Source organism: Salvia miltiorrhiza, chromosome 7 (assembly GCF_028751815.1).
Source record: "Salvia miltiorrhiza cultivar Shanhuang (shh) chromosome 7, IMPLAD_Smil_shh, whole genome shotgun sequence".
In the NCBI taxonomy this organism is placed as follows: domain Eukaryota; kingdom Viridiplantae; phylum Streptophyta; class Magnoliopsida; order Lamiales; family Lamiaceae; genus Salvia; species Salvia miltiorrhiza.
Window position 1 is genome coordinate 23,808,728 of NC_080393.1, and position 23,050 is coordinate 23,831,777.

The following is a 23,050-nucleotide window of genomic DNA, read 5'->3' on the forward strand; positions in this document are numbered from 1 at the left end:
GAGCTTTGCAACTCGTCATGTGTGCACACAATTTTATTACATGCTCTTATGTAATAACTTTTGTACTGTAATAAATGTTATCCACAAATCAATGTGGGATAAACATTAATCTCTCTTTAATGCTTATCATTTCCCACAACTCCACATTTCAAGTACTCAACTTTAAATAATTATTTCTCACTCACCGGAAATCGGTTTTGAGTAAATAAATATACTGCGATCATCTACTCGAAACGTAGATCGATCATGTGCCATTTAATTTTTCTAAATTAGATGTTTTTGGTACTAAAAAATTAGTCAAACATTGGTCAATATAAAACCAATTTCCTACAATCCCCCACATGAGTGGAAATAGCCAAAATGCATATGCAGACACAAGCTCTGTTCTCAAGAGACCTTAGTGCATTAAAATAGGTGGTTTGCGGCCTTGAACCATCCTTAGTTAATACTATTGAATATACTGGTGAATTGGTAGAACTTGATGTCTTTGAACCATTTCTCTTTCATGTATACCGAGACAACCGTATTAACACACTAATGCCTCAACCTCATTCCGTTCTCACGTTTTTGTCCTTTGCGGGCCCTGGACAGCTCTTTGGATTCATAAGTGTTAGGTTGATGCGGCCCTAGACAGCTCAACGGATTTATTCTTATTAATAATTAAGTTTGATAAGTTCGTTGGTTACACTCTACCAAGGTGTTATTCAAACAGTGATTACAACAACTTTGACTCAAACACTAATCTAAGTCGTCAAGTTGTCTTGTCCTCATTCATCGATGTCCTACTCAATGATGACGGCGTCTTGTTTCGCCTTCTTCTTTTTAGGCTTGTGGCAATCCTTTGCCAAGTGGCCCGGTTTGCCACAGTTGTAGCAATCCCCTTGGAATTTTAGGGCATTCATCTTCGCTTTGCCTTTATCTTTGACATTTGGGTGAGCACGCTTGTTGTTGGAGGGACCGCCTTTCTCCAACAAGTTACCTTTGGCTTGAAATGAACTTTTGATCTTGTTAATACGTTTCCTCGCGTCAAATTCAATACGTAGCTTGACAATGAGATCTTCAAGAGTCATCTCCTCTCGTTTGTGCATGAGGTAGCTCTTGAAGTCAGCCCAGCTCGGCGGGAGCTTCTCGATGACTGACGCAGAGGCGAAAGCTTCGGGCAAATTCATCTCTTCGGACCCCAACTCGTGCAAGATGAGTTGGAACTCTTGCACTTGATCCATGATCGATCTACCATCGATCATTTTGAAGTATAAGAACTTCGTTATTACATCATCACTACGGTACTTCTTTTCTAGTGCCTTCCAAATTTGTTTGGAGGTCTTTAGTTACATTGGCGTATATATGTATAAACTATCCTCTAAGCCCTCTAAAAGGAAATTTTTACAAATGTAGTTGCCATAGCACCAATTGTCATACCCGACATGCACCACAAAGTTGGTCTCGTTCTCTGCCGGCACAGGAGGCTCGTCTTCCCACAAGAAATCGACTAAGCCCAAAGTCGTGATGTAAAACATCATCTTGAGTTGCCACATTTTGAAATGTGACCCACCTAATTTAGATGGCTTTTCGGCTAGCGGTAACATTCTTGAAGATTGTAGCGGCGCCGAAACCGTTCCACTCCCAGAACCATCAGTTTGGAATTAACCAAACATGAACCCCGACAGAGTCGGTCCAGTTCCATTCCCGGAACCATCATCTTCTCCAAGGCTCATGAAAGGCGTTGGAGTATAACCATGTGAAACAGAATTGTTCACATCAAGGGGTCCACCAAAGAAGGTAGAGACAACGACATTGGAGGTGGCAACAACCATGGTTGAATTGATCGCATTGGCAGATGCGGTGGCATTGGCAGCAGCAATGGCATTGACAGCCTCGGTGGAGTTGACAGGTCCAGTCGACATCTCCAGCAAAGGTTATTAAGTCATGAAAGTTTAAATTCAATTAGGTGTCCAAACTGATCTCCTCTAGCAAGCTATCTCGTCTTGCGATTGTTGGAAATAAGCTTGCAGGCGTTACAATGAAACGAGAAATGTGGAAGATCAGAATTACGGAAAATAATCGTATCGAAATTACAAGGAAATAAAACCAAAAATAGTAGCCGAGTCGAGGAGGATCCTCTCTCCGCAAGACGAGATACGCCCCGGTAGTGCTCTCGGTTTGGCGTGTCGTCTCCGAAGATGAAACGAATTCGTCTCGTGGAAGCACCGCAGACCAACGAGCTCCGACGAACTGGAACGAAGCGAGAACAAAGCTCCGACTATGAATGCAGAGAGTGCGTGTATGCAGAGATTCAGTGCGTATGATGTTGTGTGTTGGATGCATGTAGGTTGTCCTATTTATAGGCACAAACCACTTTATGGGGGAGCCTGCAGCATTGATGTTCATTTCAAATGGTGCTGGGAGTTACAGGAGTAACAGCCCTGCTGTTTTGAAACAGCCAGGTAACTCCCTCCCGTCCCATTATGACGGGAGTTACAAAATCATGGAAGCTTCTAACTAGGAGACCAACGGGTCCTCCCGTCGGGTCGAGCCCCATGTGCACTTGTAGGCCCAAACGGATTGACCCTCGTTCTTTGGAGGTGTCGGAGGTCGGGGGCCGGGGCCTGGAGCGGGTGCCGGAAGCCGGGGCAGCGGCGGCGGCGTGTGGGCTTTGCAACCCATCACGTGTGACGTGTGCACGCAGTTTTATTACATGCTCTGATGTAATAACTTTTATACTGTAATAAATGTTATCCACAAATTAATGTGGGATAAGCATTAATCTCTCTTTAATGCTTATCATTTCTCATAACTCCACATTTCCAGTACCCAACTTTAAATAATTATTTCTCACTCACTCTAAATCGATTTTGGGTAAATAAATATACTGCAATCATCTACTCGAAACTTAGATCGATCCTGTGTCATTTAATTATGCTAAATTAAATGTTTTCGGTACTCGAAAATTAGTCAAACATTGATCAATACAAAATGCAAGCCATGCTTCAAAACTTCATTATGCATTTTACTTTCTTAATATTGAACAAGAAATGAAAATGCATGTATACCAATATTTGAGCTCCCATGCATTGTAAATAATCCAAACTCTGGCAGATCCGGCCAATTTCCGCTTCTTCTGCGGTATATTATACACCAAAATCTACTATTAGTATTATTTTTCAAATTCAAACAAGCACCGTCCAAGCGTTTGTAGTCCAACGGTTAGGATAATTGCCTTCCAAGCAATAGACCCGGGTTCGACTCCCGGCAAACGCATTATTATTTGTTTTTAAATGGTATAATTTTCACAACAATCAATGACACTCATATTAGAATTTTTAAGTTATTTCTGAAATTTGTTAACTAAAACTTGTTCCTTGTTACAATGGTAGCTTTAACTAAACATTACTCCATACCTTCCGTTTGATTTTCAGTATTGGATTAATCAGGATATAAATTATCCTGATAATTTAGTGTGAATTAGTCATGATTTCTAATTTCACATGGGTGTTTGATATAATTGGTAATTAATCTCAAAAAGTGTTTGGGGTGGAATAATTAGTGTGTGTGTTAATCCCATGGGGGAGACCGAATTATCAATCAAGGACCCAATCACATGCAGATAAGCGGTTTGTTTAAGGTTTAATCTACACCATCCCCTCTCCCCCTCCCCAACTAAAAACTAACTTATAATAACCACAAACCCCCCTAAAGCTCATATGATAATGTCAATTGGAAATTCCTGAGGTTTTGCATCAAATAAGAGTGTATAATCAAACCCATACCCATTATCCAACAATCCAGCAAATATGAAATATGTATTTAGTGCTCAGCCATATCGCAGTGCAGTTGTATACATAAAGAAAACAAGATATTACATGTCACTATTTGGACAACTTGGAAAAGGCAAATAACGTTACACACGACACGAGTGGTCTGTCTCTCTCGTACGAGGGTCCATTGGGTATTGCATTTGGCATCTCTGCCTTGACTTCTTCTCAAACTCCCTTCTGGAACTTGTCTTTGTACCCCACCCCTCCCAACATCTTCTTCGGGGATACCATGATCATTCAACCCAATTTCTCACCCGCAACTTAATCCCTGAAAATAATAAACCACCAAGTCAGAATTACTCTGGCATTTGAAGAAAACATGTTGGTTTATTATGCTAGATTGATCAGAGTAAGATACATTGACAAAAGAGCTAACAAGTCCCAACAACTTGTGCCATGGGCAGATGTGTTTACAAGATATTCATATTAGACTGCAGAAGCTCACATATATGTGGTTCCAATTAGGAAGATAGGTGGGCATGTAAAGAGGAAAGTCCGTGACGATATTTGAAGACCACAAAGCACAATGCAGTAGACAAGCAAGCAAGCCATCACATATGCAAATAGCTCACAGAAACAAGCATAAACAAGGTTATATCCGAGGTTGGAGACAGCTCAATTTGAGAATATAAATCTCACGTAATATGCTTTTGGTGTAATAGCATGTGCTCCTATTGCATTCGGTGCACGGGCAGATTCAGTTGAGACCTAAATTCAGCAGTGCCAATACAACCACTTAAAATTCTCATTAGGTTGTAAATTTTTAACTCGCTCTAATGTATAATATTAGTGTAATCCGTTGCTAAACCATCTTGATAATTTCTAGATCCACCACTTGTAAAGTGCTTAACCTTTCCAACCCCCGCCCCAAAAATTATAGAAGTTTGCAATTGCAATCACTTTTAAGCTTCCTGAGAACAAACAAATAGGTTCCTCAGCCAATAAACTCTCTCATACCAAGAGTTGGGGACCAACCAATAACAATTTTATACAAGAACAATGGCCTGCAAAGACCAAATAATTTTTTTTTCAAATGTTTTGTGCACATCTTAAGATGTGCTTCTTAAATGAAGCACTATCATCCCTCATCAAAGTGACTCTCATACACCACTAATAAGTAATAACAGATACAATTGTTTTAAGTTATAGCAGATTTTTCTTAAACGCAATTGAAAGACTGAGGAAAGTGAATATAGATCAAACTACAAGTCTACAACAATATACAAGCAGAATTCAAAAAAAAAAAAAAGGTCCTCAATAAAAAAGAGAAAAAAATTCAAAACATTTTTCAGAAACAAGCAACTTTGGAGCTAGATTGTATCTTACAGGTCTAAAAAGTAAAAACCCAAAGTCCTATAGCGCAAATTTCACAATTTGAGGACACAGGGGTTCCAAATTTAATGACATGGTACAAGCTGAGAGACAACATTGAGGACACAGGGGTTCAGCATTTCACATTACAGTAATTAAAAACTGATCATTGAGAGTTATATCATGTTTATGAATTAGAGCACTTCATTTTGAGTACTAGAGTACTAAGTGTATCATTCCAAGTTGGGTATAGCTGTAGCTTAACACGGCCAATAATTGCTAGTATACTGAAGAAGTATAGCATTTCTAGACTAACAGAGAACTTTTGTCAGCTGAATGATACTCTTGAGTAGAAAGATAATACACAAATGCATGGGCAGAATTATTAAAAGAGACTTGAACCTCAGGCACTGTAACTCCAAGGGGCCGCAACTCATATACAAGCTAACAGACTAATAAGATGACTAGACCAATCAGAAAAATACTCTACTGGGAGTGCGGGGCACGTCAATCAGAATAAGTATAACCACCGGCATCGTGCTGAAAATTCTGTGTATCACTTAAGTTATACCAGGGACTTCCTTAATGAAACTAATCCATAGTTGCCAGAAAGCTAATACTAATAGACTCTACTCTTCTTATTAAGCCATGATTTAAAACATTATTTGAGTTTGAAAAAGACATGTAAATAGCACGCTGAACCAGAAATGAGAATTCATACCAGTATTTGATCAAGCCATCCCAGCCACAGGTAGCAACTTTACTTTGTTCCAACGGATGCCATGCAGCGCCAATACAAACTCCATCGTGGCACTTGAGAGTTCTAAACACTTTGCAACTCTTCCAATCCCAAAACCAGCACCGTCCCTCACCATCTCCAGACATAACAAACCGTCCATCAGGCGAAAAGTTCACCTGACAAGCATACCCGGCCACAATGTGCCCCGCAAATCTCTTCTTCTTATTGAGCTGGAATCTCTCCCTTGTACTGTAAATAAGTATTTGATTATCCAAACTCTGGCAGGCCAGCCAATTTGAATTCGGGTGCAAAGAAATCGAGGGCATTGAATGCATATGGGGTTCGCTAATATACTTGATCACCACCGGTATCCCAAACTCCCATACACGCAGTGACTTATCATCACTTGAAGTGACAAACCTCCTATTATTATCCACAAAAGTAATTGTATTGACTGCCCCTAAATGCTGATCATACTCCTGTGTGATCTGCCCTGTGTTTATATCCCACTGGACAATCTTCTTATCACTCATTCCTGCCAGCAACACATTCTGCTTATCCTCATCCGGGTTAAGCCTTACTACATAAGGAATCTTGCCAGTTGAAAAGGTCGATATCACTTGCCCCGTCTCAGTATCCCAATACTTGATATTCTTATCATACCCAGCACTCAAAAACTTGGACCCATCGTTACTAAACCATATATCTCGCACAGCCTTGGCATGCCCCATGTAGGTTCTCATACATTTCCCCGAATTGAAGACATCCCAAATCTTAATCTTTGTGTCCATCCCTGCAGACAATATCAAATGACCGTGATTGGGGAAAAACCTAATAGCTGAAACCCCCTTGGTATGGCCACTCCAAGTATGCACCAATCTCTTGGGTATATAACAATGATCGTTGCTCGCCTTGGCATCCTTAGGCGGCGCAATCCATGACCGCCCTTGATAATCCTTGTCCTCTTTCCCATGGAACGTAGTCTTGTCGACATGTGCTTCACCTTTCTCCCTCTCACCACCTTCCTTCTCTCCCTTCTTCTTGGCGTGCTCTTCAGCATACTTCTTCTGCTCCTCGGTCAACTCCCCTTGCACCCAATCCTTCTTCCCCGCCCACGGACTCTTCCTATTCCTCATCAACCAGGTATCCGTTGAAGGATTTTCCAGCTCCGTCGAATCCACCTCACCGCTTTCCTCATTCTCTTTCAGCATCTCCTTCTTCTTCTCCAATTTCCTCTTCTTCTGCTCGTGCTGCGGTATATTATACACCGAGATCCCGTCATTGGTCTTAAATCCTTCGACATCACCCACGTAATTGTTCTCAGACGGATCCGCGGCATACCCGAACTTGTAAAAAGTATTGTACTGCTCATCAAACACAAAGGGCTCAATATTCGCATTCTCCACAAACCCTAGCTTGTGATTGCGGAGGCCCTGCGCTAGGCCATCCTTGGCGTACGGATGAGAGGGCCCGAGGATTGGAGCCCACAGCTGGTCGTAGGTGGGGTTGAAGGAGACGAGGTGCTGGGTAGGGTCGATTGGCTTCTGCGCCTGAAACTGGGCCTGTCCGGCTACGGTAAGTGAGAGCATTGTGTCGTCAACTTTCGGGGCCGCGGATTTGGCCGGAAGAGCCCGGACCGGGGACGAATCGGGTGAGGGGTCGGGTTCGGATGCCGGCGGGTGAGGCGATGAGGACTCGTCTTCCATGTCGGTATCTTTGTAAGATTGCAGGAGATCCATTAGGGATTAGTGAAACCAGACAAAAATAGGGGTTTGTGAAATCAAAGAGAAAATAGTGAAATAAATAGGGTTTAGTGAAACAAATTCGGAAAAGAGATGAAATCAGATAAGGGGAATAGAATTGATGGCGGCTAGTTTAGTGAAAAGAAACTCAGGTAGTGTTGAAACCAAATCAGAGGGAAATTGGGGAAGAACTGATGGCGGCTACTTAACAATCTCGGGGTTTCAAATCCTTTGTGGCTCGCGGTCGCACCTCCCGTTTTGTTAGTTTTCTTTTTTCTTTTTTGATGAGCCGTTTTGTTAGTTTTTAAACCACCAAATCTATTTGTAAATTATTCTAGACTTATTCCAAAAAAAAAATTATCTAGAGCTTAATTTAATACTCCCTCCATTTTTCAAATATTTTTCTCTCTTTTCATTCTGGTCTATTTCTAAATCATCTTCATAATTTACTTTTAAAAATAATTACACCCACTATTACCTTTATAATCTTCACTTTTTGTAAAACTCATTCTCCACTCATTAAATACACAATGAATTTTTATTAAAACACATGTCACCCTCATTTAGGAAGATGTTTGAGGGACTGAGGAAATACAATGAACTTATTTCAAACCTCATAGGGCTCGGCTCGTTGAGCTTGCTAATATGTTTGGATTCGTTTGTTCGTGAACTTGTTTACGAATTTTTAATTGAACTTGAGCCTTCGAATTTAAGTTACATATTTATTATTCCTTCCATTCCACGAGTCTTAAGTCAATTCTTTTGAGCACGAAATTTTAAGAGTTAGAGATTAGTGTTTTAAGTGTGTATGTAATAAAGTGGAAAAATTATTATATATATAGGCTTGGTATTTTAATCTTTTTAATTTTATTTTTTGCAATTATTTTTAATTAATTTAATATATAAAGTTAAAATTACATTTCCCTTTTTGTTTTATAGTTCCAGAATCTGAGTTTGGCTTAAGAGCAAAATATAGCAAAATTTCAACATTCAAAATTTGAGAGAAGGGCAGCGGACGACGGCTCCCTCAACGAATCCCAAGGCCTAGGGATGACGGCGCGGTGGCGGCTGACGAGCTCCAGACGGCGGAGTTTGGCTTGAAGGTAAGACTCATCGGAGATGAGATCAAAGGAGGAGGAAATTAGGGCTCAGATCGAGATATTGAGATAAGAGCTCGGGGAAAAGGGAAAAGGAGAAGGGGCCGGCGCCTAACGGCGTGGACCAGTCATCGGATTTCCAAAGGCGGAAAAACCTCTGTTGGGGTGGCTTCTACTGCCTAGGGATCGACAGAGGGAGATGCGGCGGTGGAGGTGGAAAGACCTCTGTTGTACGGTGGAAGTCATGAAGGAGCCGACGGCTCGCCACCAGGCGTGAAGAGGGAGGGAGAGGCGAGAGAGAAAAGATGAGAGATAAGAGAGAAAGTGAGAAGGGGGCGGTTAAGGTTCACTTAGTAAATTTAATTAACTTGACTAAAATTATTCATCCTTTATGTTTTTGCCTAATTTTTACTGTAAATATAAATGACTCAAGATTTGTGGGACGGTCGAAAAAGGAAATTGACTCAAGTTCGTGGGACGGATGGAGTACTAATTAAGATCAATAGCACATTTTGAATTTTCAAAATTTTCATGAGTCTTTAATAAATTTGAGCTCGAACATCTGACAAACTAAACTTAAGCTCAAATTTGAATTCAACATTATCAAGTATCACATGAGTCGAGCTCCAACTCGATAAGTGGATGACAAACTGAACCCGTCGACTCGATCAACAACAGAAAAACTTGAGTCGAGCTCAAAAACTCAAATATTTAAATGAGTCGAGCTCGAACTTGCTAGTATTCAGCTCAACTCGTTTACAACCCTAAATTTAATAAATAAATTAATTAAAAGAAACATCCTAGGGGTTGGGGGTTAGGCAGACCCTCAACCTGTAAATAACGCATCAACTAATATACCATGCATGATGTTGCCCGAAAGTGACAATGCCGAACAGAAACCACAGGGAAACATAAAAATCAAACAGATCAAAACCATACATAGATGTAGCCCAAAAGTGACTACATCCATATGACAAAGGAAACAACATAAAAAATGAGCAGGCCAAGGACCAGCTAACTATCAACATGATATCTGAGTCTAAAGTTAGGATAACTAAGCTAATCCATCATAACCAGAGCAAGAAAATGGCGAGGGGCAGATAAACAATCAAAAGTAGCCGGCGCCATGACCTGATGACCTATCCTAGCCATAAAATCAGTAGGCTGGTTTCCCTCGCGATGAATGTGAGTGAAACGAACCCGTCGGTGCCGAATAATTAAGCTGTTGGATTCAGGCAACAATATGATCGATACTAGCATGACCATGATGCCCAACAGGCATGAGCAAAACGATCGTCGCAGCATCCAACTCAACCCAAATATGAGTTGAAAAAGTAATAGTCAACCTAAGACCCTCAAGCAAAGCAACTAACTCAGCCTCAAAACTGGACGTGGCAGTATAGAGAGTGCAAAAAGCAATATGGAGGGCACCAGTGTGATCACGCACCACTCCTCCACCCGCACCGCGCTATGTCTGTTAATCGAATGAACAATCTGTGTTCAGCTTTACCCATGAGTACTCCAAGGGATCCAACGCACCAAAGTAGAGCAAAAGGCCATCCTTATGGGGGAAGCTAGGGGCATGAAGTCAACCGGAGGAGAGCATCCCCGCCAATGAGTGTTGGTGAGTGTCCCCGCCGCAAGAAGAAGACGAAGAAGATTAATAATGACTCAACTAGAACACTTCTAGATTGACTTGCAATAGGACAAGGACACTCTAGCAGTGGTAAGCTAACCCAATGTTGTCTCTCAAGGAAGATCTTTAAGGGCAATTAATTATGTCACACGAAAGCTGTAAACTTAGATTATTAAACTAAAACTTGGAAAGTAAACTTACATAAATTAAACTTAACTTGAAAGTAAACTTAAACTTGTAAATTTAACTAGGCAAGAAACTATTAAACCTAGGCAAGATTTAAACGAACTTAAAGTAAAAGCAACTTGGAATTTAAATACTAACTAGGAATTTAAAGACTTGTAAATTAAAACCTTCTAATCTAATGAGCATAAAACTAAAGTGCATAATTTAAAGGAAAGCATCATAAAAACGCATAAACTAAATTGCATAATTTAAAGGTGTAGAATTTAAAGTGCATAATTTAAATTGCAGAATTTAAAGAAACGCAAGTAAAAGCAAATAAATAAACTTGATTAAGAAATACCTTAAAACGTCTCGAGAAGCAACCTGTCACGTGATTACAACTCTAAACGGGAACTAACTAAAACTTGAATTGAAAGAACTATAATAAACTAACTAAGAACAGAAATCGAAACTAAAAACTATGAAAGCAATAAAAACCTAAACTTTGGCTACCTAGGCGGAAACTAAAGATTAGGGCAAAGAGATTGATTCTAACTAAGCGCCGGAGGCAGAAGGATTGATAACTAAATGCCGGAGGCAAAATGATGTTTTTTCATTCACGTTCAAGCCTCCTTTTATAGACTTCAATCCAATCCTAATCATCATCAAACTCAAACTCACCTTGCAAAACTGGACTCTTAAAGAAATAGAATCGTAAACTCAAAGGTAAGTCCAGCTGTATCGTGCTCTGCAAGTCATCTTAACTCTGGCGAAGATTGGCTAACTCTGGAAATTCGGCTCTGGAAAGGTATGACAGAGCTGAAAGCTAGCTCTGGAATTAGCAGATCTGGTGGCAGAGCTGAAAGTCAGCTCTGTAAAGTTCATCTCTGCAAAGTTTAGCTCTGGATATGTTTACTCTGGTGCGTAAGTCAGCTCTGTCGAGTTAGCTCTGCTCTGACAAGTTTAGCTCTGCTCTGGAGATTTCAGCTCTGATAGGGAAGTTCAGCTCTGGAGATTTCAGCTCTGACTATGAAAGTCAGCTCTGCTCTGCACTGCGCGCGGGCTTTTCAGCTCTGAACACCAGAGTGTGCCTAAAAATGCCATTCTAACCCAAAATTTCCAAAATTACACTCTTCCATCTATAAAACCTAAATCTCCTGCAAAGCATAAAACAAACCCATAACTGCACCAATTTCCAGAATATTTAACTTAAAATGCGCACATGCAAACCCCCAAAATTAGAACAATTAAGCATAAATCAAATAACCTTCAAAATCACGTGAGAAACACGAAAAGGAATAGCCATATGCTTATGGTTATTTCTTCTCGTCCAGAGGAACCACATAACCAAAAAAGAGATTAGGAAAGAGATATACCTCTTGGCCTCCCTGGGGAAAGCCCACCGCCAGTAACCTAATCTACGTGCAATATCAGTGCTCGTGTGAAAATGTGTGTGCACAGAAGGGAACCAAGAGTCAAAATGAGACCAAACAATCAAAGCAGCCTCACTCCACAATAACACATGCAGACATGACTCGGACTAAGGAGAAAAACAACACAGACACATGGATGCAAGAGAAATGCCCTGCGATTGGAGACGAGAATCAACAGGAAGATGACCAAATAACAAACGCCATAGGAAAACAGAAATGGTGGGAGTAAGACAATCACTTCAGATATCAGCAAATAAAGTCTGCCTGGGCAGCCGTCTCCAGACAAAATGTCAAGCAAAAAAGTCAAGAACTCGCCGTGGCTGGTCAGATCCCAATGCATCACATCCTCCATCCCTATCACAATCAGCGTCCAGCTCAGAGCATCAACCAAATCAGTAGGAATATCAATGAAATCACATAAATCATGCAAACGAGTTTCATCCCATGCAAAATCATGTCAAAAATCACAAACGCGAGGAAAAGTGTGACCATTTTCGGGATGACTATATGAGCTTAAAGGATGATCGATCCTCTAACCATATGTCATCTCAGAAACTGATCCTACCATCCCTAATGGACCACATAATATGACAATGAACAGACTCAGAAATGCCCAACATACGACGCCAAGTAAGACTCGAGTCGACAAGAAGATGTTTTTACTATTATTTAATATGCAAATAATATTTAAATTTATAATGTTTCAAAATAAATACTTAAATTAATAATAAAATAAGATATTTTAGATAAAAGCGATAAATAAATTTTTAGTTTCAGATCACGACATAATATAAAAACACAATCAATTTGGGTCATGACTTGTGGGGATGTTATCATTTTACAGTATCTATTTATTGTGTCGTGTTTAACATTATTGTAAAATTATTTATTTTCTTATTTTATGTGTGCTCTATTGAACTTGAGGCTTGAGCTAAGTTGTCCTCATTTTACTTTCTCAAAATCACAATAAAAATTAACAGTAGCAAAAAGCACTAGTAAAAAATTAACAACTTTTATAAGAATTTTATATTGTTCTTTCAATATGAAAACAATTATCTATACAATTGTGTGACGTGATATTGTACATCAAAGAATCAACACTACAAAAAAACCGCGAAATACCGGCTAAATTACCGGCGGCAAAATAACCGCCGGTAATTACTGGCGGCTCAACGACGCCGCAAGAAGGCGGGTCGTTTTTCTTGTTTAACGGCGTTAGTACCGGCGGCGTTGTCGCCGTCGTTAATTACCAGCGGCATTACCGGCAGGAAAAATGCCGCCGGTAATTAGAGGCGGCTCGCCGCCGGTATTTTAAAACTTATTTAATTTATCTTTAATTATAAAAAATCTGTGCATTACCGGCGGTATTGCCGCCGCTAATTATCGGCGGCAAAATGCCGCCGCTATTTCTTTAATTAAAATCGCAGATCCCCTTTTCTTTCACAGAACTCACGCAGACCCTCAAACCTCAAACCCTTCCCTGCCCTGCCCTGCCGCGCCTCCTCGCTGACCCCCAGCCGCTGCCGCCGACCGCCAGCCGCCAGCCGCCGCCGCCGCCGGCCAGCCACCCTTGCAGGTATTATTTCTCTCTCTTTCTCTTTATCTCTCACTTTCACATTTAATTAATTTATTTCTTTAAAATTTAATTAGTTGAACGACGCCGCGCCGCGCCGCTGCCAACACCGCCATCGCTACCGCTCCGCCGCCGACCACTACCGTACGCTTTCGTTCTCGTTAATTATTTGATTTATTTATTAATTATTTTGTTAGATTAAAATTAATATTAATTAGATTAATTTTAATTAATTTATAATATTTGAAAGTATGATTAATTAATTTAAACTTTGTTTTTTAATATTATTTTGTTAGAATCTAATTAATGTTAATTTGATTAATTTTAATTAATTTATAATATGTGAAGTGTGATTAATTTTAATTAGTTAAATTATATTGAAATTTGTTTTTACAATCTAATTAATAATTAGTTGGAGTTTGATTAATTTTAAATTAAAGTTGTTTGATTAATTATAAAGCATGATTAATTTTAAGTATGAATTTGTTAGAGATTTATTAATTATGTTAAATAATTTTGTTAAATGAAGTATGATTAATTGAATTTTAAGTATGCTAGTATGTGTTTATCATGAAATGATATGATATTATATATTGTGGGATAGATTTAATCAATTTCTTAAGGATCTTCTCCCTTGGGGATATAAATTGATTATTTCTTAAGGATTTTCTCCCAACAAATGATTGTTTTAAATTTCAAACTTTATTTTTTATTGCTTTATATGTATTGTATATTGCTTCGACATTGGGGGGCCGGGTAGACCTAGTATAGGCTTAGTAAATTAGGACCACTATGGTCACTATAGCTGCTGGTAGAGTCGAGCACTTGGTAGTTAGGATAGTGGGGTTATGCTGTCGAAATTTCGTTTGATTCAAGTAATTTATGATATTTTATTTATTTTTCTCAATTAGAATTTGCAAGAATGAGTGATAATCGCATGTGGATGTATGCGAGATACAATGATCGTTCTGCATTTGAAACGGGGCTGGAGAGTTTCCTTGATTATGCGATAAATCAAACGACGTATACAGATGGAGTAGGTAACATTAGGTGCCCGTGTAAGAAGTGTAACAATGAAGCCTTTTTATCTGTACCTAGAGTCAGAAAACATGTTACTAGGCGTGGATTTGTCCACAATTACACAACTTGGGTTTATCACGGGGAAGCACCTATGTATATGGCGACAGAACATGCTGGACCTAGTAATTACCAAGTAATGCCGCCGGTAATCTCCGGTTTTTTTGTAGTGCAAGAAGAAATTGTCAAGCAGGTTCAAATAGGCAAAAAAGGAGAAAAAAATTCTATGCCTTAGACATGTAATATTTTAGTTCATATATTGTTGTTATTTTTTAATATAACTTTTTATTTGTTTGTATGCTTAAAGTAGGATAAGACTTTAAGTTTTGAATATATATCATTAATTCATTATATAAACTTGCATATTGCGTTCTAGTTAAAATTACTTTCTTTCACTATCCTATTGTTATTTTATCTTTAAGTTTTTAGTTTGAATGAGAACTTTAGTAGTTACGTTTTTCTTTTTCTTTTCTTTTTCTTTTTTTTTCTCTGTCTTTTTTTGCGTTACATTTGTTTACCGCCTTTTCAATTCAATATATGATGTGCTAGCTTAGTGTTAGTTTGAATTAACATATTGTGCTAACATCACTCTAAATAGTTTATTATGGAAATTTCATTAAATAATCGAGCTCGCTAAGATTGCTCGAGTTTCTTCTTTTTTATTTATATTTAACTTGGTTCTAAGAGTTTAAACGGTGTCACACTTTTTAGTTGAATAGGATGTATGACTTCTGAAGTTTATATTTTCATCCATAATGTCCCTCTGGTTTTTAATTATTTTGGATTATTGACTCCAATAGTATTGTAAGTTTAATTGAAAGGTTATACAAAAATGATCTACCAGTAGAATTACACCTCTAGTAGCTAAGTCAAGGTAAAATAATTGCAAGAAGCCATAGAGTAAGAAAGCTGGTTTCACAAAATTCAATGTCACAAGCTGGAAGCAAAACATTCATCAAGAGTTTCTCAACAAACTGATAGGATTCGCTTGCTTCCCAAACCGATGCTTGTGAATGGAATCAATTACACCCTTTCCATACAGATATTCGTGCAACTGCCCAAAAAATCCAAGTACATGACAAAAAAAAGATGGCATGCATTTAGTGAGTCAATTGAAAATTGCACTTCCAGTTACCCTTTGTTTTAGCCCCATATATCTACATAAATTACTCAACTTGTAAGAAAAGTCAAAGATCAGTATACAATCATCCTGATCAAAGACGCCTTAAAACTCTACAATAAACAACATCAAAGGATCAAAATCACAAATTCGGAACCAACATTATACGAGCTATGCATTTGGCATTATGCTTACTATTCAAAATAATCTTGATTATTTAAATATTAACCAATTTAAATACTAAGTAATGCTTATTTACGTTTTATTTTTTGGTTTTGAGAAAAATGAGGAAACAACTTAACTGGGAAACAAAACTCTTAGCATTAAAAGGTAATAATAAAATCAATAAAAGCAAACGGCAATTTGTACAAATATATTAATCAAATAAAAGAAGGTGTCATATTTATACCAGCCAACTTTGGAAGGAATTAGAATAAAAATTCCTTAAAAGACATGATTGTTGCTCTTGCTCTTTATTTTGTAATCTCACCTTGCGTAAGAGGTTAATTTATTCATCTAAAAATCGATAATATCTTTTCCAAACAGAAAAATAGGTATTGATAGCCTTGATATAATATGCTCGGCAGCAAATATTCGCGAGAAAAAAAAAATCAAACACAAGTATTATCATCCTCTCATTGTCACACGTATATATTTTCTCAGTTAATACATAAAGACATCGAGCTCGACATAAATGTTCAAGTAGTAGCAGCCGGAACGCACGGCACCACGACGGGATGTTCGTGGAGGCGAAACGGGTCGACGCAGTCCAGTATGATTCTCGCTTGGAACGCGAGGCGGGCGAGCGAGTCCCGGTCCGAAGTGTAAGCGGTCAGTAGGGGGATCTTGTGTGGTGGGTTTGGTGCCGAGGCGGGCTCCGGCCTGCCAAGGCCAAGGATTTGAGGGGCAAGTTGGGAGCGTCCAGTAATTTGAGGGCTTCGTGGACTATGTATTTTTCGGTGAAATCGGAGGTGTCAGATTACAATATCGTAAGCTATGGAGCTCTAGCCACCGAAAAAATAAAAAAAATGGTCGTTAAATTTAACGATCGAAAAAAACGGTTGTTGGGACCCGAAACGACGAAGCAAACAGCGACCACCGAAAACGGTCGTCAATTCGGTTGGTCGTTAACATGATTAACGACCGTTTTTGATGTTTTAACGACCGAAAATTCGGTTGTTAGAGCCGTGTTTTCTTGTAGTGACATATCGAATTGTGGAATATGAAGATGGGTACTATCATGAGTTAATTCTTGTGAGCTATTAAAATCCTGCCCATTCGAATTAAGAGGAAAATCGGAGATGATATGTGGATCAGTTAAAACTCTTGGGTTAGAAATACGTGGGTGAGGGGCTGTTTGAGGAGAGTGAGATGAGCGGGTGATTCTATTCATAGCCTCAATTTTACTCACTATAACCCCCTATTTATAATAATAATAATAAGTAATTATAAATTTACTATTTTATCCTATAGCCCATAACCCCTAAAACAAAATGCTTTATAAATAATCAAATAAATAAATATATAAAATAAAATAAAATATTTTCATCAAACACAAGGGGTACAAAATATAACAAATAAACACGATTAAAAAATATTACTTGAAAATTAGATGAGAACTTTATTTTCGCATCTTCAACTCCAAAGAAATGCAGGAAACAACATTAACTCTCAAAATCCATGGCCTCGTCTCCTGAAAGAATAACTGAAATGATTTATCTTCTTTGTAACTTTTAAGTATTGTTAGTTAAAACAAGAAAAAGAAAAAAAGAGTTCCAGGAAACAACAAAGAGGAAACGATAATACATATAATTATAGCAAGATATGATGAAAAAGTATCAACATTTTAGCAAAACAATGTGCAGTGAATGCTCGTTGAGGGGGGTTGGATTTAGCATTTTGGCATTTTCGTTTACTAATGTTTGTTGTTTCTTTAAAAAAAATTGTTGTTTATTTTGCAGGTTTTTAAAATTTTATGGAGTCATGGACTCATGGTTGTGATGCACGAGTTTCATACATTCTAACTAGTGTGTGTACCCGTGCGATGCACGGTATTGAAATTTATAAAATTATACATAAATTATGAAATCTAATTATAAATATAAAGAAAAATATTTTAATAAATAAAATATAATGTATAAAACATTATACCTAAATATTTTAGAGAATAAGTTTTGAAAATTTGTTGGTACACAATATTCTCAGTAGACATACAATTCTCTTCATCATCACAAATAAAATTTTAATACCTCGACGATAAGTAACCCTTAATACATCAACATAAAACGTAGATTTTTAAGTAAAAATTTATACCGGAAAAAGATTAATCATGACTTTTTATTGAGTAATATGCGAAAGAGGTTAACCATGACTTTATTAGTAAAAATAGATTTTTTAAGTACAAATCTATGTACGAAGGAGATTAACCATGACTTTTTATTGATGATATGTGCATATATGATGAGGAGTAATATATGCAGAGCAGATGAATGAACTCGGACAGAGGAATCACTAGGGTCAGAGGAATGGACTTCGCCAGAGGAATGGGCTCAGTCAGAGGAATCACCAAAGACAGAGGAATGACCTATCACGCAAGATAGGCAGCGGTATGAGCGACCGTTTTACCCGGGAAGCACCAAAGCAGAGGAATCGCCCGTCTGCGGGCAAAATTACTACTATGCCCCTGACCACGCGGGGAGCATGTTTTCAGAGATGAAATTACTATTTTACCCGTCTATTGTACTCTATAAATACCCCATGTATTCCCATTGTGTAAACTACGTGCTCTTCACTAATACGACAACAAACTTATTCTCTCAGCAATTCAGCTATTTCTCTCAACTTTTACGCTCAAACACTAGGTAAAACTCGTAACTTAGAATTAGGTGTTGATAAGATACATTATCAACTGGCGCCGTCTGTGGGAATTATGAGTTAAGGCGTGAGTTCCAACCTGTGCATGCAGATCTGCAATCGTAGGTGGATTTGCGTGCGCATACCTCGATTGGTTCGTTGTTTCGAGTACCCAGGTGGATTCGGGGCGATAGATCCACCTTTTACTTCGATCTGCCTGAAAACTCATAAGATTCGTGGGTTTGGTTGTTTTTCTCGCATGCGCATGTTGGGAAAATGGGTGAGATCGAAAGTTGGGTGCTGATTTATAGTTATTTTCCATGTTGTCATGATAATTGTGTGCGACTGTCGTGTTTTCTCGCATGATCTCTGTTATTTGACGTATCTAACACGTTTTACTAACGATCTCTTGATTGATGATCTGTTTTCACTTGTTTTTGGATTTTCATGGTTGATTTCTCTAGTAATATGTTCCTTCTGCCGAATTCGAACCCGAATCCGTGAGGAAATCTCCGTTGTTCTCTCTCTATGTTTGGATCCGTGTCCTGGATTTATTTCCCAGCACACGGGGGTATTTCGGATGGGGTTTCATAATGGCCTTCGCGCCAGTGTTCGAGATATCTTGTATCGCAGATTCCGTTGACAGAGGGTAATTCAAATTGTCTTTATTGGGGTTTTTTCTCACATTTTTCACATGTAGGTACTATGGATTCCTCTGATGTTCGCCGCACCCTCAAGAAGGACCTTGACAACACTGGGCTCAGTTCTGGTGCCCGCACTGAGATACCCACCTCGCTGCTCAACAGTCTGCCAGTCAGCAATGTCTTCTCCACGCCGCCGGGTTTCCTCAACACCACCACTACCCCGCTAACGGGTCAGAACATCACTCCCCAGAGATCTGTTCTGGTGGCCGCTGGATCTGAATTGCAGGGTTTGGTCCCCACATCTGGTGGCGGTCCGCTGAATTTTGTGCTAGCAGAGCAAATGATGGCTCTGCTCAACTACGTTGTTGTGCGCCAAGCGTTAGGAACACCGCTTTTATCAACTGTCCCCACCACAACTCCTTTGCTGGGAATGCTCAACCAGCAGAGCGCTGAAATCCCGCCTCTTGCTGCCCTGGAGGTGAATGAACAAATTGCCAACAAGCAATCCACACTGCCAAAGGAAACACAAAGGTTCCCTACTGAGAGAGAATCGGAAAGGAGGCCAGAGGGGAGCCGCGTCATGTTGAGTAGCATCGTCAGGAGAGAAGGGGTAGACGAGTCTGACAGTCGGTCCATTACTCCCATGTTTGAGGAGGAAAGACCCAGGGAAAACGCAAAACTAAAAAATCAAGTTTCACAACTGAAGAACCAACTCAAGGATCTGGAGGATACTCTGAGAGAGAAGTCTGAGAGGGTTGAGAAGGTACAAAGGTCAGAGAGATCTCACTGAGCAGCGAAATCATACCGGTAAGAGAAATCGCATCGGTTAGAGAAGTCACGCCAGACTGAGAGGACAGAGGGACGGGAGCAGGAGTACACCTCCGGCAGACAGGGACACAGAGGCCACAAGCGCCATCATGCTCATGACTTACCAAAGGACAGGAGGGAGCACGAGAGGTACAAGGATGACAAGCGTGCCAGAACATCAAGGGTCCTGACCACCACCAGTAGGAGCCCGTTCTCCGCTGACATCTTGGCGGATACTCTGCCAAGGAGCTACAAGCCTATATAATTGGATTACGACGGTACCACTGACCCGGGGGTGGGTGCACCTCAGCCGGTTCGAGGGTTTAGTAACACTGCACATGTACACAGAGGGCATCAAGTGCCGAATATTCTCCACCACTCTGACTGGACCCGCCCAGTTGTGGTTTGGAACACTAGCCCCAAACTCCATTCATTCTTTCGAGGACTTGCAGACACGTTTTCTGAGACAATTCGCGAGCTCGCAAAGGGTAGGAAAGTCAGCTATCTCTTTGATGGACATAAAACAGGATCAAAATGAAACACTACGAGAATATACCACCCGGTTCAATCTCGCTGCTCTGGAGGTGCCAGAGGCGGAGTCGCAGATAAAGAATTGTGCATATGTCAGAGGATTGAAGCCGGGGCTTTTCTTCGACGAATTGCAAATCAGACCAGCCAGAGATTTTGATGATATCATGGCAAGGTTACCAGGGTATTTACAGTTGGAGGACGCCCGGATGGCGCGAAAGGCTGAAAATGATAAACATAAGGCTAAAAGGGCCGAAGCTGCACTGGAGCAGAACAACAGGAATCAGGACCGGGCACCCTTCAGAGGGTTGCCCCCTAGGGTGCTTCCTCCCCAGACGGAGATACCAACCCACCAGCAACGCACCGTAAACGAGGTCAATCGCTTCATTGAATACACTCCCCTAAATAAACCACAAGAAGAAATATTCCATCTGCTTAAGAACCAGCCGTTTTTCTGGGCACCGAGCACTTATAGAGACGGACAGCCACAACAGGGGCCCAACAACAAGTTATGTGAATACCACAACGCCTACGGGCACTACACTAGATACTGTGGACACCTCAAGCATCAACTGGAGTTCTTAGTGCGCCAGGGCAACTTGGACCAGTTTATCGCCAAGGGGAATGTGGGTCAGGGTCAGCCGCCCCAGGGAAACGACCACAGACAAGTTCAAGGGAATGATTGGGATCGACGCTCGGAGGAAAACTGTGATCAACATAGAGGGGCCGTGCAAGGTCGGGCACCTCCCCACCCACCCAGAAGGGAAGTGCACATGATTTTCGGCAAGAATGGGATACCAACTTCCAATCGGGCCAAGAAACAAGTCGTGCGGGCAATAAGGTCAGGGTATTATCCCAAGCAAGTAATGGAGATCACAGGTGCAGCGGAGGAGCCAGTCATTACTTTCGGGTCAGAAGACCTGCGAACGCTCATGTACCCCCACGATGACGCACTGGTCTTCACAGCAGATATTGCATCTTGCATTGTACATCGCGTTTTTGTAGATTCAGGAAGTGCAGTGAATATTCTATACCTGGAATGTTTACAGAATATGGGGATTGAAGCTAATATCGAGCCCACGAACGCCCCTTTGTTCGGATTTGGGGGGAAATCGTCATGCCGCTGGGATTCGTGGAGCTACCGGTCACCCTCGGCATGACGGATGCTTGCAAAACTAGGATGATACGATTCCTAGTGGTAGATATGCCCAAACCATCTTATAATGTGATATTCGGCCGCCCTGCTCTGATGGCATTCAGAGCAGTTATTTCAATGTTCCACCTGAAGATGAAGTTCCCCATCGGAGGAGGAAGAGTAGGGGAGGAGTGGGGTGATCAGAAAATGTCAAAGGAATGCCATGTATGAATGCTTACACACTCCTCAGGCCAGAAAAGAGAAAGGATAACAGAGGGATCGGATACCAGGAAAAAAGGGAAGACGGGTGATGTCGCTGCCCTATCAGAGGAGCGGCGGGAATTGACAGAGCTGTCAAATACTCGGGAGGGTTCAGAGAAATTCGCCTTGATAACTACTAATGACGTGTGCAACATTGTCGAGTTATTCCCGGGAAGGGGTCAAAGTGTTTGGATAATTGAGCTTATAAGCTAGAGAGAGAAAATATTTTTTAGAGAGAGAAAATTGAAGAACAATGAATTTGAATGATATATGATGAAAATAATAAATTATAGTTGAAAAATAATTGTAAAATGATTGTTGCATATGAGATTATAAAAAAATAAGTTGGGTTAGAGGAACTTATTTTTTTGGGAGCTTATAAGCTTTTAAAGTTTATTTTTAGAGCTTATAAGCTGTTTAGGAGCTTATTTTGCCAAATACTTTGAAGGAGCTTATAAGCTCGTAAACAGCTTATAAGCTGTTTTGAGGAGCTTATAAGCTCTCAGCCAAACACCCTCTAAGACTTTTCGAGGAGTGAAGGATAAGGGAGATTAGAGAATAGAGCGACGTGGATAAATGAAAGAATTAGGCATCAAATTAGTGTTTTATTAGGAGATTAATTAATGTAGTGCCCCAAAATATTTTAACTACAAAAAAAAAAAAAAACTTCTCTTCTTTATTTCTTTTCAATAATTAAAATTTTAAGTCTTATAAGTCGCGCCTAGATATTGCATGAGCATGAACATTTAATCACTTCAAGCATTTATTATTATTATTATTATTATTATTATTATTAAGGATTTCTCTTTTATATAAGATACCATCTATTTTTTATTTTTATTTTTTATATATGGCCCAAGTATTATTCTTAAAGCCCAATTCTTATTTTGTTCATAAGCCCATTAATTGAGCCCCAAGTAATTCTCTGCAACTTTCCTATTCTCTCTTCTTCACAGCTGCGTGAACGAAGGATCTTGAAATTCACTTTTCCTTTCAGACATAGGCCATTTATGGGAGACCGAAACTGATTGATTCATTATACCTTAATTAAACCTGGAAGCTTTTGTATAAATACCACCCTCTTTACCATCATCCTTCTCACACCAAAAGCAAT

The 23,050-nt window shown here is 39.8% G+C and overlaps 2 protein-coding genes and 1 non-coding gene across 3 annotated transcripts; 2 read left to right on the forward strand and 1 right to left on the reverse strand.

Annotated features, from left to right (window-relative positions):
* Window positions 1-3,186: 3,186 nt before the first annotated feature.
* TRNAG-UCC (transfer RNA glycine (anticodon UCC)) lies at window positions 3,187-3,258 on the forward strand. The gene has a single exon. It is a non-coding gene; the product is annotated as a tRNA-Gly (tRNA).
* Window positions 3,259-3,783: 525 nt separating this feature from the next.
* On the reverse strand, window positions 3,784-7,900 carry LOC130993590 (uncharacterized). Its single transcript, XM_057918525.1, has 2 exons — window positions 5,848-7,900; window positions 3,784-4,083 (listed from the first exon to the last, which is right to left on the reverse strand). Exons 1-2 carry the CDS (start codon window positions 7,602-7,604, stop codon window positions 4,077-4,079), a joined length of 1,764 nt encoding a protein of 587 aa, XP_057774508.1. The 5' UTR covers window positions 7,605-7,900; the 3' UTR covers window positions 3,784-4,076.
* A 12,450-nt stretch (window positions 7,901-20,350) lies between these two features.
* On the forward strand, window positions 20,351-21,700 carry LOC130993990 (uncharacterized). Its single transcript, XM_057919029.1, has one exon. The coding sequence runs from the start codon at window positions 20,351-20,353 to the stop codon at window positions 21,698-21,700; it is 1,350 nt and encodes a 449-aa protein (XP_057775012.1).
* Window positions 21,701-23,050: the final 1,350 nt, after the last annotated feature.

Bases quoted from the DNA above. Each gene is read 5' to 3' on its own strand.
- LOC130993590 (XM_057918525.1), bottom strand. From the start codon at position 7,604: ATGGATCTCCTGCAATCTTACAAAGATACCGACATGGAAGACGAGTCC.
- LOC130993990 (XM_057919029.1), top strand. From the start codon at position 20,351: ATGTACACAGAGGGCATCAAGTGCCGAATATTCTCCACCACTCTGACT.